General features: G+C 44.2%; 2 protein-coding genes across 6 annotated transcripts in view; one reads left to right on the forward strand and one right to left on the reverse strand.

The window, feature by feature from the left end:
- Cspp1 (centrosome and spindle pole associated protein 1) overlaps positions 1–5,217 on the reverse strand; it is a 104,554-nt gene extending 99,337 nt beyond the window's left edge. For 3 of the 5 annotated variants that reach the window (XM_050142030.1, XM_050142027.1, XM_050142026.1), the window contains exon 1: positions 5,126–5,217. In XM_050142030.1, the coding sequence (XP_049997987.1) occupies positions 5,126–5,148 (23 nt within the window). In that variant the 5' untranslated portion in view covers positions 5,149–5,217. Of the gene's footprint in view, positions 1–3,157; positions 3,265–5,002 lie in introns of those variants that run through there. The other 2 variants (XM_050142029.1, XM_050142028.1) reach the window with 2 other exon arrangements.
- Cops5 (COP9 signalosome subunit 5) overlaps positions 5,004–18,820 on the forward strand; it is a 20,400-nt gene continuing 6,583 nt past the window's right edge. The window contains 7 exon segments of the mRNA XM_050142044.1: positions 5,004–5,228; positions 5,230–5,291; positions 8,485–8,719; positions 10,098–10,226; positions 12,302–12,367; positions 13,765–13,850; positions 18,547–18,658. Of these exon segments, the coding sequence (XP_049998001.1) occupies positions 5,010–5,228; positions 5,230–5,291; positions 8,485–8,719; positions 10,098–10,226; positions 12,302–12,367; positions 13,765–13,850; positions 18,547–18,658 (909 nt within the window). The 5' untranslated portion in view covers positions 5,004–5,009.

Raw genomic sequence — 18,820 nt, forward strand, 5'->3', positions numbered from 1 at the left:
AAAACTTATGCATCACACATGTAACAGGGAATGTGATACTTGTCACCGTAGCTGTCAATTTACTGTCACTCTTTTCCATAGGCTTCACGTACTTACACATTCACCTTTCAAAAGGCACAGCTCACAAAAAGAGCAAGTACTGTGCATGCATAAGATTCTGAATCCACTTCCAAAAAAAAAAAAAAGACCTACTTTAACCTCCCCTACAAAAAAAGTAAGAGCCAAGCACTCAGCTGGGATTCAAGGTCAGACTGGTCCACAAGAGCTAGTTCCAGGACAGGCTCCAAAGCTACAGAGAAACCCTGTCTCAAAAACCACAAAAAAAAANAAAAAAAAAAAAAAAAAAAAAAAAAAAAAAAAAAAAAAAAAAAAAAAAAAAAAAGAAAGAAAGAAAGAGTAAAAGAAAAATCAAGAGAAAGAGAAAAAAGGGGTAAGGGAGGGAGGGAAAGCCTCTAGATTTAAAGTATAGTGAGTTTTAAATCACTAGTTACCAATTCTTGGTTGTCATAATCCGAGTCAACATAAGGGAAAATGTTCTCTATCCTTCTCTCTCCCAAGTAGGACAGAGCACATATTCTCCCCAATATGGGAGCATGAGAAACGGAACGTGACTCCTGTGTAAACCAGGGTACTATTCTAGACTGCAGGAGATGCTAGATTTGTGGGGAAGGTGGGTAAAATAAAACATGATCCTTGCCCTAATATTTAGACCATATCCCCTGCCACAATGACATTTTAGTCAGTCTGGGATTTGGGGAGCAAATATGAGATAATTTTAAAGAATTCAGTAAAAATGTCAACAATTTAAATATCTCTGGAACATTCATCAACAATATAGGGAGTTCCAGGATAGCCTAAACATATCATATGGCAAGATACTGTCCTCCGCAAAAAATAGCATTATTATTGCTGTTGATATTGGGTTTGGTATGTATGTCTATTACTGGGCTGGGGTTGTAGCTTGGATAGCAGATCACTGCCTAGCAGGTGTGAGACCCTAGATTCCATCCCCAATACCTAGTGGGGGGGGCTGATTTTTTTGGTATGGTGGCTCATACTTTTATAACCTCAGTAATTAGTAGGGTGAAGTGTCAACAACAGCTTAGGCTGAACAGTGAGACCTTATCCCAAAAATATCATAACCAAAAAATATTAAAACCATAGGAGGCAGCGGCCTGCAGAAAATGACTCTACAAAAGAAAAGGACTAGGGACAAACCCTCAGGGAGAAATAAGGCAGGGAGCAAGGGCAGACACCTGTAAAAGAGCTGTAGCAGACGAAGGGAAAGATGAAGTTTCTCATTAATCCACATAGAAAGGGGCTTTCTACCCAGAAAGGGTCTCAGCCTTTTCCTCCTTTGCAGATGACATTCTCATGAACTGACTACAGATACATCCAGACTTTGACAAATCACTCCAAGTTTTTCTAAAAAGTATATGCTATATATTGCTGAAGGAAGAGCACAAGGTTGGAGAGCAGGACACAAAGTCGGGCATGAATAAATACATGAAAGCATTTAAAGCTTGAGCAACTATTATCAAAACATTAACAGAAGTGGCAGGCAGACAGGAAGTAGCTTTGGCTATGCTGAATTGCTAATGCACTTGGTCCAACTGTAAGTGATATTTTGTTTGTGTTTTAACAAATAAAGCTTGTCTGAAGATCAGAGTGCAGAGCTAAGGCACTAGAGTTCAGGCAGTACTAGGAAAGTGGAGACAGGAATCTAAGGCGGGAGGAGACAGGAGCTCAGACACAGTCTGAGCATTGCAGTCTGGGGTTTGGTGGAGACATTTGCAGTCCAACGATGCAGTCTGAGGTGCAGTCTAAAGCAGTCAGGGGAGACGATCTGAGAACAGGATCACCCCTTCCGTCTGAGCATTGGTAGAGGTAAAAGGTCTCTCTAGTGGCTGGCTGCACCACTTCTCTGATCTCTCAGCTTTCATCCCCTGATATCTGACTCTGGGATTTTATTATTAAGAATAATTAGAATTTGTGCTACACCCAACACTTCTACCACTCAGGCACATCACAGCACATTCAGAATGTTTAAAAGATAGCGTAGAGGGCTGGTGAGATGGCAGCTCACAACCAAACTGAGAGTGTGAAATTTGTTTAAATTTGTAAAAGTTAAGTCAAGCTTTTCTGAAACCCACATTTGGGGGTGGGGAGAGGGTGGGGGTTCCTGCAAGCATCCTTGCGTGATTGCCTTATCTAAACCTATCTGCTCCCTTCCCAGATCATCCTTGAGCAGGAGATCAAAAAGATCTCCATGGGAGTATGTCAGCAGATACTCAACACCAGAAAGTTCACAGAAAAATAAGGAAGAAGAAAAAAAAAGAGTCTCCCTAATTTACTCGGGGCTTGTTTTTGCTTATTAACACGAGAAGCCATCTTTCATATAAAATTCAGCTTCTCAGGAGAACTAGCTTTCTATAAAGCCTTACACTGTGGAAGGAGAGAGAATTAACTCAAAGTTTGTCCTCTAACCTCCACATGCACGTCGCCTGCCCGCCCCCCGCCCCCCCACACAAAACAAAATGTATTTTTTAAACTAACTCAAATTCCAAATAAAAATACTAAAATCAAGAGAGAGACGGTTCTAGCGTGTCAAGCAACCACAGTGAGAAACAAACAAACAAAAAAAAAAACCAGCAGATTTCATAGAGATATGGAGATTAAGTTTGACTGGCAAAGTAAAAACATTAACCAGCCCCCGAGGTGCAAGCACTCAGTGAGGCTTAGCGCAGCCGCGGCGCGCCTGCCGGGGAGAAGGCGCGGGAGAGCCAGCACTGTCTCCGGGCGTCGCGGGTAGCGGATGCCTCGGAAAGCGTCAACGCGTTGTCAGGCAACCGGCTCTCAACCACCCAGGCAGCAGCAGGTCGGGCGGCCACCCGGGAGTCTGCGGCGCGTGTGCAGGGCACCGCCCCCAGCCTGGCAGCCGCCAGCCGTGCACCTGGGACGGCGCCGGCAGGGCCACCGCCTCGCGCCCCGCGCCCGCCGACCTCGACCCGTACCCTGCCCGTCCGCACCGCCCCCGCGACACCCCGCAGCTCCCCGGCTCCGCCCGGCAGGCTCGAGCCCCCGCCCAATCGCGGCTACCGGGTCCCGGGCGCGGACCCACCCCGCGGCCTCCCACACTCGCCGCCCACGGACTTACTCCCACCGACGCGTAGGGAGCCCAAGCCGCTGCCACAGCCGGTGTCCGCGACCCCCGGCGCGGACCAGATAACCGGTGGCCAGCTCTGGCTCCGCCTCCCGGGCCCAGCCCCCCGCCCGCCCTCCCTCCACCAACCGCCAGGCGCGGCCCCGCCCCTGCGGGCAGCTGGCGGAGGCCGCGCGGCCGAGGGCGCCCCCTGCAGTCCCGGAGGCCACGGTGCACACGCTACAGTGCCGGGGGAGGAGGGGAGTGGGAGCCAGAGTGAGATTCGTGTGACGTGGCCGCTGCTCCTGCCCCGGGAGGGTCTCCACAGTTGTCACGGGTAGTGTGGCAGGGACTGGAAGACTGGCATTCTTCTCACAGGCATTACCCCCAGCCCAGCAGGCTGGTCAACTCTGTCATGGGCTTTTATTACCATTTCAACAAGTTATTCTGTGTCCGTTCTGAGTGGCTGTGCTACCTACCACTGGATGAATAGCTTCTCAGGGAAAGGGAACTAATGATACTAATGTATTCTAGCGTCCCTAGAGTGGCCTAATTTAGACTCTAAGGAGGTACGATTTTATTGTGGGTTTGTTATCTCAAATACCCCCCCCCCCGGGGGGAGCTCAAATTCTTTATCCTGCAGCCTCCACCTCCCAAGTACTGTGATTTCTAGAGTGGAGCAACTTCCTCGCTGGTTTGTGTGATCCTTGCTTTGTTTTCTTTGCCCCTCCTCCGTGACTTTTTAGAACAGGTTTCCTGAACCTCAAATTGCTATGTAGGAAGACTTTCCTTGAACTCGTCCTCCTGCCTCCACTTCCCAGCTGCTGGGATTACAGGCAGGTGCAACCACGCTCGGATTTATACGGTGATTAAACCCAATATTCTCCAACGGTTGAAGCCAATGTCAACACCAACAGCTGCGGTGAGGAGTTAACGATCCTGCTTTTGTCTTTAGCCAACTCGTCTGCCAAGAACCTACATTAGAAGATGCAACCCAAAACTTGCTGAGCAAAACAAAACGTTCAGGTGAAGCGACTACAGAGTCTTCGCGATTCTGTGGAAGAAGCAGTTACTGTTAGAGTTAACGGAGGGCATCTCTGAGCTGTAATTTTTAACGAGTAGTGTGTGCTCTACAGCAGAAACGTCAGGAAGTGCATTTAAAGCAACGCTTAACGACGAATTATATTACTAAACCAAGGGAAAAGGACTAATAGAATGAAAAGCTGGGTGGGGAGAGCTAAGAGGAGATGACGCTGGAGACGCCTGTAGGAGCTGTGTTTGAAAAGCTATGATTTTTTTTCTAAGCAAAAAAATAAAATATTAAAGAAAATAAGCACAAATTTCATGCACGCCTTTAACTTACAGTCCTGTGAGTATTGGGGGAGATAGAAATAGGGGAACCTAGAAACACTGACTGGAACAGGTTTCACTTTCACTGCGGGAAGAAACAGCTGAGATTCATTCCGCACTGAGAAAACGACTTTCCAGCAGGGAAGATAAACTTTAAAGAGTACTAAGGCAGCCATAGCTCCTAACACTTGTATAAATGTCCCCTTATAAACACGTCAGAAAGATAACCTTAGCATCCCGGGAGTTTTGCTTCCCTCATCGCAACAGTAGCGAAAACACAAATCGAAATACCAACCACGAGCCCGTGAGGTTTTTTCCACTACACGAAGGATTATCTTTAAAATGATTGTCACGGTTGTCTTCCCCTCCAAAACCAGTATCCAGAGATACTTACACCACTGTTTTTCTAGAAACATTTAGTATTCACAACAATTTATTTCGTCTTAAGTGCCCACACTCAAATAAATAAATAAAAGCGAGCCCACAGCTCCCAGCCCAAGCCCCACCTACACGCAACATGGCGGGGGCTGAGTCTGCGCAGTGCGGACCGGGACGGCCGATTCCTTCCTGGCAGGGCGGAAGGCTGAACCATTCCCGCACCGAGACTTTGTGTCCCTCGCAATTCACACGTACGGTTTTCCGAGCCAGCATGTCATCCTTTCATCCGCAAAGCTGTCCTGAGCTCAGCGGCCTCTCGGCGTCTTTTGGCGCGTGGCGCCGCCGACGCGCCCCGGCCCCCCGAATGGTCTGGACCGACGTCACCTCCGGTCGTAGGTGTCATGGCTACCTTGAGAGGCCAGTGAGTGTGCACCGCGGTGGGAAAGGTGCAAAGCCCGCACGCGGAGGCCCAGCGAACTGAAGTTGCATCTCGGTGGTGGGGTGGAGGCGACAATCTCTCCGGTCCCTCGGCCATGGCTGCTTCCGGGAGTGGTATGGCCCAGAAAACCTGGGAATTGGCCAACAACATGCAGGAAGCGCAGAGTATCGATGAAATCTACAAATATGACAAAAAACAACAGCAAGAAATCCTGGCGGCGAAACCCTGGACTAAGGAGTGAGGAGGTCCCTGGCGAGATGCAAGGGAGGGAAGGGATGGCGGGAGTCGAAGGAGGTGGACGCTTGGCTTTCGGGGGTGGGGGGCGACCACAGAACACCCCCACAGTGTTTATAGTCTGCCTTCTCGGGGTGGTAGAGCCTAACTCCTGCTCTGAGGCCTGCTTCCACACCCTTTCCAGGAAGTTTCTTTAACCGACTTGCCTCCAGGGGATGTACAGGGCAGATTTAGGATGTCACTTTCAGACAAGATTATTTTCATAATTCTCGCACACTCTGCCTTGAACCTGGTGGCTACATGCACCTTGTTGCAGCCTTCAGTGGATCCTAAACTGAAGAGTTAGGCTGTTTTCAGAAATTGAATTAGCAGGCCACTGAGCTCAAAAAAAAAAAAAAAAAAAAAAAAAAAAAAAAANAAACTTTTAAGAGATTTTTTTCTTTAGCACTTTTTTCCTGTAACCAGTTTAGAAACATACCAAGCCCCTTCCTAGTTCTCTAAAATACTACTACAATGATTCATGTGAGCCAGGAATTAGGAAATGGAGTTTAATGCCTATTTGCCCCCAACCAAATCCATGTATGCATCTGTGGGACTGAGAAGTCAAAAGATTTTTTTAGAGCAGACTGTGTTAAGGAGAGTTGGGAAACAATCACTGGACGATGCTAAAGGAATCACCGTTCCCAGTTTTGATTTTCTGTTTGTTTGTCTTGTTAGCAAAGCTGGCTTTAACTGTCGGTTCTCTATTTCCACGGTATTTGTTGAGTACTTACTGTAGGCCTGGCACTTGGCTTCAGATTTTCATGTCACGTAGTAATCATGACAGTCCAGTACTGTACTTTCATTCCTTTTCAGTATAGGAAAACCAGTAAATGCATTCAGAAAGTCACCTCACAATCATACTCTAGCAGTGAGCTCAGGTGCAACAGACTGAAAGTCAAGTCGTTACAGCTGTCACTTAAACCGTTGACTGGCCTTAGGAAACTAAAGTTTCCAAACTTACCTGTAAGACAAAAATAAACCTAGCTGTTGGTGATGTTTTGAAGTAATTTAATAAAAAGTTCTAGATGAAGCCAGGCAGTGGTGGTGCACGCATTTAATCCCAGCACTTGGGAGGCAGAGGCAGGCGGATCTCTGTGAGTTTGAGGCCAGCCTGGTCTACAGAGTGAGTTCCAGGACAGGCTCCAGAAGCTACAGAGAAACCCTGTCTTGAAAAGAAAAAAAAGATAAAGAAAAAAGTTCTAGATGAACCGTATGTAATGAGAGGACAGTAATGATTGTCTTTCTCTCTTTCCCCAGTGGAAAGAGGATCCAGTTTTTTTAAATTTATGTCTTGATTTCCAAGATTAGGTCTCGGTATCTTTCAACTTGTGGTTGAAATCTAGCAATAGCTGGAAATTGCACTTGGTCACTTTCTCCGGGCAGGCATCCAGAAAGCATTGGAGATGCTGAGTGACCTGCATAGATTACCTGGTTGATCCCAAAACTGCACATTTTAGATTGATATAAACTGTCAGTTTTCCTCAGCATCTTTGGCATTAATTATGTTCATTCAAACACGTAAGCTACATCGTGATTTTTAAATGTGTGTGTTGTTCAAGAGTTTACTTACATACAATGATGACAAACTCAAAATTGTAGTCACAAGACAAGTGGAGACATTAGATCTACTTTTTAACCTTCAAGATGATATCGGAAGGAAGCCACGTACTTCAGCACACGTGGAGTATCTTAAGAGGCAGGTTAATAAGGCTAATAGCATCTTTGATTTAGTACTTTGGGGACTAAGCTAAAGTGTACTAAAGTACACTTCTTTTTTTTTTAAAATATTTATTTATTAAGTACACAGTGTTCTGCCTACATGTATACCTGCAGGCCAGAAGAGGGCACCAGATCTCATTACAGATGGTTGTGAGCCACCATGTGGTTGCTGGGAATTGAACTCAGGACCTCTGGCAGAGCAGCCAGTGCACTTAACCTCTGAGCCATCTCTCCAGCCCTAAAGTACACTTCTTTGTGTACTTTTCATACCAACTGTGAAATACCTATTTACATAAGCATTAAATGGGCAAGATTTAAACCTAAACAGATGGATTTCAGAGGCCACGTTTGTAAAATTTGAGTCCTGCAGATCAGTAGGTAAGAGTGCCTACTATTAAGCATGCAGACCTGAGTTCTGATCCCCAGTGCTTATGTAAAAATCCATGCTTGGTTGTCTGTGTCTTTAACCTTAGCATCGTGTGGACAGAGAGCAGAGACGGGAAGATGTATAAGCTGTTCCCCCCGCCTCTCCAAAACAGTAAGCTTCAAGCTTCCTGTTAGAGAGGGTCTCTGCCTCAAAGAAACAAAGTAAAATAAAATAAAGGAAAGTGTGTAGGCATGTTGACACACTCCTTTAATCCCAGCACTCAAAGTTCCAAGGCCAGCCTGGTCCACAGAGTGAGGTCTAGGACAGCCAGAGATGCACAGAGAAACTGTCTCAACAAACAAAAGAAATCGAGGCAGACACCCAACAGCTCCCTGTCGTCTTCATGTACCATCTGGTGGTACACCGATGAACATGTAGCACACACAGTAATTAATTTAGGCCAGAAATTTAGGCCTGAGAGAGTAATCAGACATATGATAATTCAATGTTGGTGGAGAAAAAAATTGGAATTGATATTCCCTCCCTTCAGTAGTATATTTAAAATTTATCTCAGACTCTTCATTTTCCTCCGAGGTGGGGGCTGGGGGGACAGTAACTTGTGGCGTTGTGACGTGCTCTTTCCAAGCACCTTGTACTTACTGCTTTCCTTTCCCTCCCACACCCCCTTCCATCACTGTAAACCCCACCAATACTTGTTTAATATTTTCACCAACACTGTCTTTTAAAATTGTACATTAAGACCCTTAATCACGCCGTGGTTTTCTTTTCTTCTTTTCTTTTCTTTTTTTGTAGTCACCATTACTTTAAATACTGCAAAATCTCAGCGTTGGCTCTACTGAAAATGGTGATGCATGCCAGGTCAGGAGGCAACTTGGAAGTGATGGGTTTGATGCTTGGGAAAGTGGACGGTGAGACCATGATCATCATGGACAGCTTTGCTTTGCCTGTCGAGGGCACTGAGACGCGGGTCAATGCTCAGGCCGCTGCTTATGAGTACATGGCTGCATACATCGAAAATGCCAAACAGGTGAAATAGCGTTTCTTAAAACTTAGTAACTCTCAAGGTAACTTCTGGGTTTTCGGGGATTTTGTTTTGTTTTGTTGGTTTTTTTTTTTGTTTTTGTTTTTGTCTGTTTGTTTGTTTTTGTTGAGGGTTTTCGTTTTTTGTTTTTTTGAGACAGGATTTCTCTGTAGCTTTGGAGCCTGTCCCAGAACTTGCTCTGTACAGACCAAGCTAGCTTCAAACTCAAAGAGACCCACCTGCCTCTGCCTCCGAGTGATTAAAGGCAGTGTACTGGCTAAATTTCATATTTTAAATTCTACAGTTTTTATGTAAAATATTAAAAGTCTGGCGAGGTTTATAATATAGGTGGCAAGGTGGGGGCCATTCTATCCAAATAGATTTTCACAGTCACTGTCAGTGTGTTTAAACAAAAAAATACTGTAGGCTAGAGGCATAACTGCTGGTGGAGCTCATGCTTGGCATTCATAAGCCCTGAGTTCAGTATCCCCATTACCCCTCAGAAAGAAACGAAGAGAGGAAATGTAGGAATTAAGTATTCTTGAGTAGAAACTCAGGTAAATAAATGGTGGTGCACCTATTAATGGACTATGTGGGCAGGCTTTAAAATAAATAAACCTTGCTGGGCAGTGTTGTTGCACGCCTTTAATACTAGCATTTGGGAGGCAGAGGCTGACAGATCTCTCGAGTCGAGGCCAGCCTGGTCTACATAGCAAGTTCTAGGACAGCCAATGCTAAATCCTGTCTCAAAAATACAATTGGGGGGGGGGGGGGGGAAACCTCTCAGGGCTGGAGATGGCTCAGCGATTAAGAGCACTGACTGCTCTTTCAGGACCATGGTTCAATTCCCAGCACCCACATGGCAACTCACAGCTGTTTGTAACTCCAGTTCTAGGGGACCCGTCACTCTCACCCAGATATACATGCAGGCAAAGCACCAATACGCATAAAATAAAAGTAAATTAATTTTTTTAAAAAGCTATGTGTATTTACTTACATGGAACAGTTCCAGAACTGTTTGTCCAATTTAAAAGATAGACAGACAGACAGATAACAGAATGTTATATGTAGTACGCAACTATGTAGAGATGTTTGTTATTCTGTAGACTACGTCTATAAGGGCGTATATGATGCTAGAGGGATAATACTGTGCTGAGAAACAGATGGATGAGGAGAGAGATAACGAGAGGGGAGCTAAGTACCCTTGTTCTTGTACCCTGATAATTTTATACTGTACACATGTATCATCTCTTCAGAATCTCTTAACTTGACAGCAGCATGTGTTGCACACTGTACCAGACCACATTGCTACATAAAGCCTGTGAACAGCCATATCTGTGAGATTAAACCGTACCTCAAGCAAGCCTTTTCTTTCCTGTGTTAGGTTGGCCGCCTTGAAAATGCGATTGGCTGGTACCATAGCCACCCTGGTTATGGCTGCTGGCTCTCTGGGATTGACGTTAGTACACAGATGCTGAACCAGCAGTTCCAGGAACCATTCGTAGCCGTGGTGGTAAGTACTTTTTATTTTATTTTATTTTATTTCATTTACTTATTTATTTTTAAGAAATAGGATATCTGCTTTTGCAAAGGGCCCTGGTTGGATTCCCATCACCGACACAGAGGATCACAACTATCTATAACTCCAGTTCCAGGGTATCTGATGCCTTCCTCTGACCTCCAAGGACACTAGGCAAGCATGTGGTGTACATACAGCCACCCAGGCAGTAATATATAGCATAAAAATAAATAAATCTAAAAACAGATACAGGGTCTCATATTCCAAGCTGCCCTTTGTTTAACCTCTGTGTTCAGGCAAGTAGAACTCATGATTCTCCTGCCTCTCTGTTCTAGATGCTGGAATTATAAGTGTACACCACCACATCTCTTTCTTAGTACTTCTTTATTTCCGTGTTAAATTTATTGTGTGTGTGCTTTTGGCTGTATATGTTTGTATCAGAAGCTGGGGGAGAGATGGGCGCATGCTATGTCATGTGAGGAGGTCAGTAGGCAACCTGGGGAGACCATTCTCTCCTTCTGCCACATGGGTCTCAGGAGCCAAACTTTAGTCCTCAGACTCAGCAGCAAGCCCGTTTGCCCACAGAACCAGTTCAGGTTCTGGTTGTTGTTGTTGTTATGGTGACTGAGGTTAGCCTGGAGCCTTGCATATGCTAGGTCAGAGCTCTCTCTACCACTAAGTGATATCCTCAGTCCTCCAAGCTTTAATAAATGCATTATAAGCCTGGTTTTTAGGATCAGCATGGTGGTTCCATGGGGAAAGGCACTTGCTGCCAAGCTAGGTGACCTGAGTTTAATCCCCAGGACCCAGGTGGTTAAAGGAAGAACTGATGTTTCAAGTTGTCCTCTGACCTTGACATGAAATAAACAAGATGTAGTTTAAAATCTAAGATTTAACTTTGTGCACCACACCTGTGCCTAGTGCCTGTGGAGGCCACAGAGGGCATTGGGTCCTCTAGGACTCCTGGAAATTAGAGGTGGTCGGAAGCCACCAAGTGAGTGCTGGAAACCAATCCTAGGTCCCTATGTTAGAACAGCAAATATCCCTAACTGCTGAGCTATCTCTCCAGCCCTTAAAAGTTTGGTTTTGGATTTGATTTAATTTTGATTTTTGTTGTTGTCATTGTTTGGGGGACAGGGTCTCTATTATGTAGCTCTAACTGTCCTGGCACTGGATGTGTAGACAAGTCCTGGAACTCCCAGAGATCCACCTGACTCTGCCTCCTGAGTGCTGAGATTAAAGGCATACTTTGCACCAGGTTTGTTTTGATTTTCCTTTTATACAAAAACAGTTACTATGTACTTCAAGAAGATTTGCTAAAAAAATACTAGAAAATGGAAAGAGTATAGTGAGGATGATGCTCTGTTGTCAGTCTATAGGATGTTCCTAGCCTCCCACATCTCACCCTCCACCTCGTACCTCTGTCAGCTTCTCGGCTCTTCCAGGCATTTCATCAGGGCTAACTGGAAAAGCCGAAATAGCTAGAGCCTGTCTTCCTTTATGTCCAGAGTGTTTTAGGTGCAATCTAGATTTTTTAGGAGGAAACTAACATTGTTCATCTATTAAAGGGGACAGGTAATTTCTCAGCTAATTTATTACTTTCATTTATTCGTTTGTTTGTTTATTGACTTTTTTCTTTTGTTGTTTTATGAGACACAGTTTCTCTGTGTAGCTCAGTCTGTACTGGAACTGTTCTGTAGACCATGCTGACCTTGAACTCAGAGATCTCCACCTGCCTCTGCCTCCAGAGTGCTGAACTTAAAGGTGTGCCCCGCCACCACCCAACCCAACTCACCTGTTTGTTTTGAAGACATGGTCTTGCCAAATAGCATGCACAGCTTACATGATACTAAACAGATATTCTTTGGTGATGTGAGGACTTGGTTCTGATCTGTAAAGTATTCCCATTTCATTGAACTTTTTTAATGTTTGTTCCTCTTTTCACATTATTTGTTGTTTTAGTGTCTATATATAATACTATATTTACTTGTTTGTTTGGGGGTTTCTAGTGTTGATTCAGTGGAGCATATGATTTATGTTGACCAATATTAAGCACATATCTCTTGTAGATTGATCCGACCAGAACAATATCTGCCGGAAAAGTGAATCTTGGCGCCTTTAGGACATATCCAAAGGTAAGTGGGTAGAGGGGCTGTGAGGTGGCAGTCTCTTGTAGTCTAGGCCAGCCTTGAACTTACTATGTAGCTCTGCCTTGCAGTACTAGGATTACAGATGTGTGCCAGCCCAGAGGCTGGGTACAGGCACTGGTGTGTCAGTCAGAGGACACCTCGGGTGTTGCTCCTCTCCCTCCACCCTGACTGGGACAGGCTCTTTTACTTTTCCCTCTGTACACCTGGCTAGCCAGCTGTTCTGTGGAGTCCGTCTCCACCTCCACCTGACCATAGATAAATAGTGATACAGATGTGCCCAGCTATGTGTGAGTTCTGGGGTCTAAATTTAGCTTCTCATATTTAATCAGCAAGCTTTTTTTTCAGTGCTGGGGTTCTAGGCACGCACTCTACCCTGAGCTATATATACAACCTATGTAGTATCTTTGTGTATGCGTAGAAGAATTTTCAAATACAGAGTTGCGAACTGCTTCAGTCCATATCGAAAGATAACACATTTATGTTACATATTAATCTTGCCAGACAGAGGATTTTATTTCTTTAGAAACATTTGTGTGCCCATGGCATTTTGAAAAGTACTAGAGAAACAAGCTAAATCCATCTCCTTCCTTGAGGGAGCCAAAATCAGCTTAGTTACAAGCACAGGGACACAGCACCAGAAACAGGGAAAATGAAGCTGTGAGCCAAGCCACGCCAGAGCAGCTAAAGGTGTCGGGGTCCAGGAGAATCAATTCTTTCGAAGATGTGTTGTTTGGTTTGCTTTGCTTTTAAGATAGGATCACACTCTATAGCCCTGGCTCACCTGGAGCTGGCTATGTAGACTCTGCTGGTCTCACAAAGGCAGTGGTCGCTTTTGTCTCTGCCTCCCAAGTACTAAAATTAGCATGTGTGAGCCAGCAGGCGCCTTTAGGACATATCCTAAATATGAATATTGATGCTTACTATTTGACTCCAGAGTTTGATCCTGTTGTGGAATATTTGTGTACACTGTAAAGATGTATCTCTGATTGGTTTGATAAAGAGCTAAATGGCCAATAGCCAGGCAGGAGAGAATAGGTGAGACTTCTGGGTAGAAGAGGAACTGGGAGGAGAGATTTAGGTGCATAGATTTGCCATCAAGACACAGAGGAAACAGAAGATGCGAGATGGAAGAGAGGTAACGCCACATGGCAGAACGTAGATTAATATAAATGAGTTAATTTCATTTATAAGAGCTAGTTAAGACAAGCCTAAGCTAAAAGGCCAAGCTTTCATAATTAATAGTAAGTGTCCATGTTGTTATTTGTGACCTGGCAGCTGATGAAAAGGCTTGCTACATGTTCCCATACATAAGAAGCTGCAGAGAAGACGTAGGGGGCTCTGCTTTATGCTATTTTTCATTTTCTACTTTCTGTTTTGTTTAGGGCTACAAACCTCCTGATGAAGGACCTTCTGAATACCAGACTATCCCACTTAATAAAATAGAAGATTTTGGCGTGCACTGCAAACAGTGAGTGACTGAACAGTGTCGCTGCTGCAGATGTGACACAGCAGAGAGCTTAGCCTGCCTGCCGTTCCTAGGCCCTCTCAACCCGCACCAAAGCTCAGAAATCATCCAGTCAGAGACATGAGAAATACTGAGACAAAATTCATTTCATAATACGTAGTACCTTTATTATTTGTTTGTTTGGTTTTGGTTTTTCAAGACATGGTTTCTCAATAGCTATGGAGCCAATCATGGAACTCATTCTGTAGACCAGGCTGGCCTCAAACTCAGAGAGATCCCTGGGAAGCAGAGGCTGGCAGATCTCTGTGAGTTCAAGGCCAGTCTGATCTACAGAGAAAGTTCCAGCACAGCCAGGGCAACACAGAGAACCCTTGTCTGGAGCGGGAGGGGGAAACGACACCATTCTGGGGACATTATAGCTCAGTGAATAAAGGTGCTTGATGCCAAGGCTGATGACCTAAATTTAATCCCCAGGACCTATACAGTGGGAAGAGAGTTTATTCTCTGTTGTCCTCTGACTTCCACATGGTACATTCATCCACACTTATATGTACATGCACAATAAGTAAATGTAATTTTTTAAATGCCCAGTTTTCTCTTAGCAAAAGCTTTTCTTCAAGTTAAAAAAGCCAAGCCAAGAGGGCAGCTTTTATATTTTGTAAAAATATTTTTTCTGCTACCACCTTCACCGACACTACCGCCCTAGCACTCAGCACATACTAGTCTTTTTATGTCTGCCCTTCACCCCTAAGGATGAGCCAGCCGGGCTGATGCTGTTGGAAGTGTGTGTCAGCATAATGTTCCATCCTCCCCAGAATAAGGTCCGTTAAATAGCCTTGCAGACTGCACAGCCCTCTGTGATTGAAGTCTAGCCCAGCTCTGCTGTTCCTTGCCGTTTGTCAGGTGAGCTGCTGACACTCACCCTCGTGGTCACTGGCTCACTAACTGCTGCACGGGGTCTGTTTCCAGAGCACCTCAACAGAAAATACACGCTGGCCACTTTGTCTCAAGTAGCACCTTCTGTCACATGTACCTTTTCCTTCTTAGCAGTCACCATGGGATGTTTTTAGTTCCTTGCTGTTGGACAGAATTACTCACTGCCGTGTCCTTGCATTTAAAATCAGGCATAGCACAGACAAAGGTGGGCACTTTTAAATTGTTGCTTAAATAAACGAGTGATTATCTAATGTCCCCTTTTCTCTGTATCTCCTCTCCCGCCCTGAAGGGTGCCACTCCTGCTCACAGTGCACAGCCCATCTGCGGGCAGCTGTCTGCTGCGAATCAACTGCAGCCTCGTATCTGCTGCTCAGGTCCCTGCCACTGAGCTCCGCCCTAACCTCTCCAATCTGTTTGAAATATAGGCTCTGATATGCTAAATGTTTAAGCACATACTAGATAAGGTGTTTATATATTCCTATATAGGCTCAACAAAGTAAAAAGACTGAAGATATCCCTTATAGCTTATCTAGTTTTGGTTTATTTACTTTATTGCAGTGTACACATTATACATAACTAAGTTTCATTATGAAATTTGTATGTGCATATGATGCATTTGATCATATTCATTCCCATTACCCTTTCCCACCCTCTCCTAAGGATCCCCTTTCCTCTTCCCTACTCATCCCCTTGATGCTTATCTTTGGTGGGGTTTTTGTGGTGTGTGTATATTTTTGATGACCTGGTGAATTCATCAGGGCTGCTTACAGAAGCATGAGAGATGTGTTGTTTACAGGAGCATTGCAGTGAGCACATCACTAAAGAGTCTCCCTCCCCAGCATCATTCACTGTATAAATCCTCGGGGAAGGTGGGGCCTTGTGACCTTCTACACCATTCACCCTCCCTCCCCTGCCTCTTTCTGCCCTTCTTCCATGGTGTTTCCTGATGCTTGGGGAAAGGGTTGATATTGGTGTTTATAGCTGAGCATTCCACTATCAACTATTCTAACCCAGCAATCAGCTATGCCCACTGCAATAAGACGCTTATCTGACCAAGGCTGCCAGCAGTAATAATGTACAAGTATAAGCATAGTTTAGAAGGCAATTTGATTAGCTCATTATGTCCATCTAGTAAAATAATGGCAATAGCTCCTCCACTAAGGGCAGCCAAGGACTTCTGAGCAGGAAGGCAGGACGAGGCCAGGATTCCTGTAAAGTGGGCCTCAAATGCAGTCGGGTAACAGTTGACGACCCCAGAGCAGACTTGCCCGAGGCCACATAGTTAACAGGTTGATATCGTAGCACACAGGATCCAAAACTGTTTACACAGATAAAACTGTTGCTGACTGTTCTTCCCCAGCAGCCTGTAGAGCATGCTCCAGCATTACGAGGACTATCCGGAAAGAAGGGCCTGCACCCAGGTTCTGCTTGTTTTCTCTCTGTCCTGTGTCTTAGCTACTTTTCTATTGCCAAGACAAAACACCGTAATCCAGTCAACTTATAAAATAAAGCATTTGTGGCTCTTGAGGTTTAGTCCATGATGACCATGGTGTGGAACATGGCAGCAGCAGGCATAGGGCTGGAGCACTAGCCAAGAGCTATGTCTGATGCTCAAGTGAGAGGCAGGAAGAGAAATAACTGAATGGTGTGGGCTTTGGAAACCTCGGCCCGCTCCCAGTGACACACCTCCTCCAAAGAAGCCACACCTCCTAACCCTTCGCAAACAGGTCCAGCCACTAGAGACTAAACATTCATATATAAGCCTATGAGGGTCATTCTCATTCCGACCACTGCATCCTATGACCAACCATGTGATGTCTTCAGCGGTGTGAGCTCTGATATGTTAAGTAGTTTAACTTACAAAACCTTAATGGGAGGACAGATGTTTTGTCTGTCCTTGAAGTGCTCAGCACTAAAACCAGGACCTTGTGCCTGGTGTAGCACCCTGTCACTAAGCTATTCCTCGGGAGTTCTATTTGGTGGGTTGGTTTGGTTTGCTTTTTTTAAGACAAGGTCTTTATACATAGCCCTGGCTGTCCTGAAATTCACTGTATAGATCAGGCTGCCCTCAGACTCACGGAGATTTTGCTTGTTTCTGCATCCCGAGTGCTAGGGTTAAAGGGGTGGATATGACACCATTCCCTGCTCCTCAGGAGTTTTTAACTAGTCTTATGTTTCAATGTTATAAGCGAACTGTTTAAAGATTCAGTGCGAACCGATAAGACCCCAACATAGCATGAGTTTCCCTCACATAATTCTGTTCTTGTCCAGACAAACTAATGTACTTTTGTTGTATGTGTGTGTGTGCACGCACGCCGTGTTACAGTGTGGAGAACACAGGACGAGTTCTGTGGAGTCTGCTCTCTTTCTACCTTTCTGTCTTTACTTGGGTTCCAGGGATCAAACTCAGGTCTCCAGGCTTTGCCCAGCAACTTCTGTTAGTGGCTGAACCACCTCACCAGCCACCAGCCCATTAAAGACTTTTATAAGTATTACCTTGGGCTTCTCAGGCAGTTCTGGCTCCAAATGACCAGCTGGGTTCTTTTTTCTTTTTTTTTTAAGTTGTTATTTGGTTTTTTTGGTTTTTTTTTTTTTTTTTTTTTTTTTTTTTTTTTTTTTTTTTTTTTTTTTTTTTTTTTTTTTTTTGTTTTGTTTTTTTGTGTGGGTTTTTTTTTTTTTTTTTTTTTTTTTTTTTTTTTTTTTTTTTTTTTTTTTTTTTTTTTTTTTTTGGTTTGGCTTTTGGAGACAGGGTTTCTCTGTGTAACAGCTCTGACTGTCCTAGAACTCATTTTGTAGACCAGGCTTGGCCTCAAACTCACAAAGATCCACCTGCTTCTGCCTCCCCGGTGCTGAGATTAAAGCTGTGCACCACAACGGCCTGGCAGAGTTGTACTCTTCCGAGAACTAGGGTCTCTAGTATAGTGGTCGGTGGCTGTTTTATACGTACCCTGTAGCACCAGTCACTGTTGGTGAGTATTTTATCATAGTTAACTTCGATTTAACGATGAATTTCTCAAAGGAGTTTCTTGTGCTTCCTATATCCATTGGTTTATAGAACACGCTAAGAGATTTAGATATCTATTACTTTAAGAAAGGTCAGTCATGGTCACGCACACCTTTAATCCAGCATTTAGGAGGCAGAGATCTGGACATTTGAGGACAACCTGATCTACGTAGTGAGTTCCAGCTTAGCCAGAACTACATATCAAGACTTTGTCTTTCAATAATAATAATATGTTTTTCAGATATTTAACCAAATTTTCTCTGGTACTTCATGATTATAAATGAACCACCTTTCAAAGCAATAAAAGTTCTTCTAGGCAACTTGGGACCTACTTTAAGGTGCAAAGAAACACAAGGGCCTAACTCAAAAAAAGGAAGAAGTAGGAGATCCGTGTGTCACTGCTCATGTGTTTACTAAGGTTGAGAACTTACAGCTGACCCTGGAAGGCGGCTCCTTTAGAACCTGTTATAAAACTGCTGAACTCAGAACACACATCTACACTGTCATTTAGTAATTCTGATTGTTAGTAGCTTCTTGGAAATTTGGGGGCACTACAGAAGCGTGTGTGTGTGTGTGTGTGTGTGTGAAGAAAGGTTAGTAGACAGATTTAGAGCCATGCCACCTGAAAACAAAGGAACCTATTGTTAAACTATATGATTATCTGAATATAAAATATAATTTGCTTAAATGTAACCAGGACTTGTATGGAATATAACAGTGTATTTTTTCTACTTGCCCAATGTATACTTTGTTTTGCAGATACTATGCCTTAGAAGTCTCGTATTTCAAATCCTCTTTGGATCGTAAACTACTTGAGCTCTTGTGGAATAAATACTGGGTGAATACCCTGAGTTCCTCGAGCTTGCTCACTGTAAGTACTGTACTTGTTTCCTTTGAATTTTGTTTTGTTTTGGTTTTGGGAAGCCTAATGTAGACTCAAACTCAAGGTCAGCTCAGGCACTCGAAGGTCAAGGGTAACCCAGCAGTGTCAGTTTTTTTTTTTTTTTTTTTGTTTTTTTTTTTAAATTTATTT

Source organism: Alexandromys fortis, unplaced genomic scaffold (genome assembly GCF_014885135.2).
Source record: "Alexandromys fortis isolate MF-2015 unplaced genomic scaffold, M_Fortis_MF-2015_v1.1 scaffold_41, whole genome shotgun sequence".
NCBI lineage: Eukaryota > Metazoa > Chordata > Mammalia > Rodentia > Cricetidae > Alexandromys > Alexandromys fortis.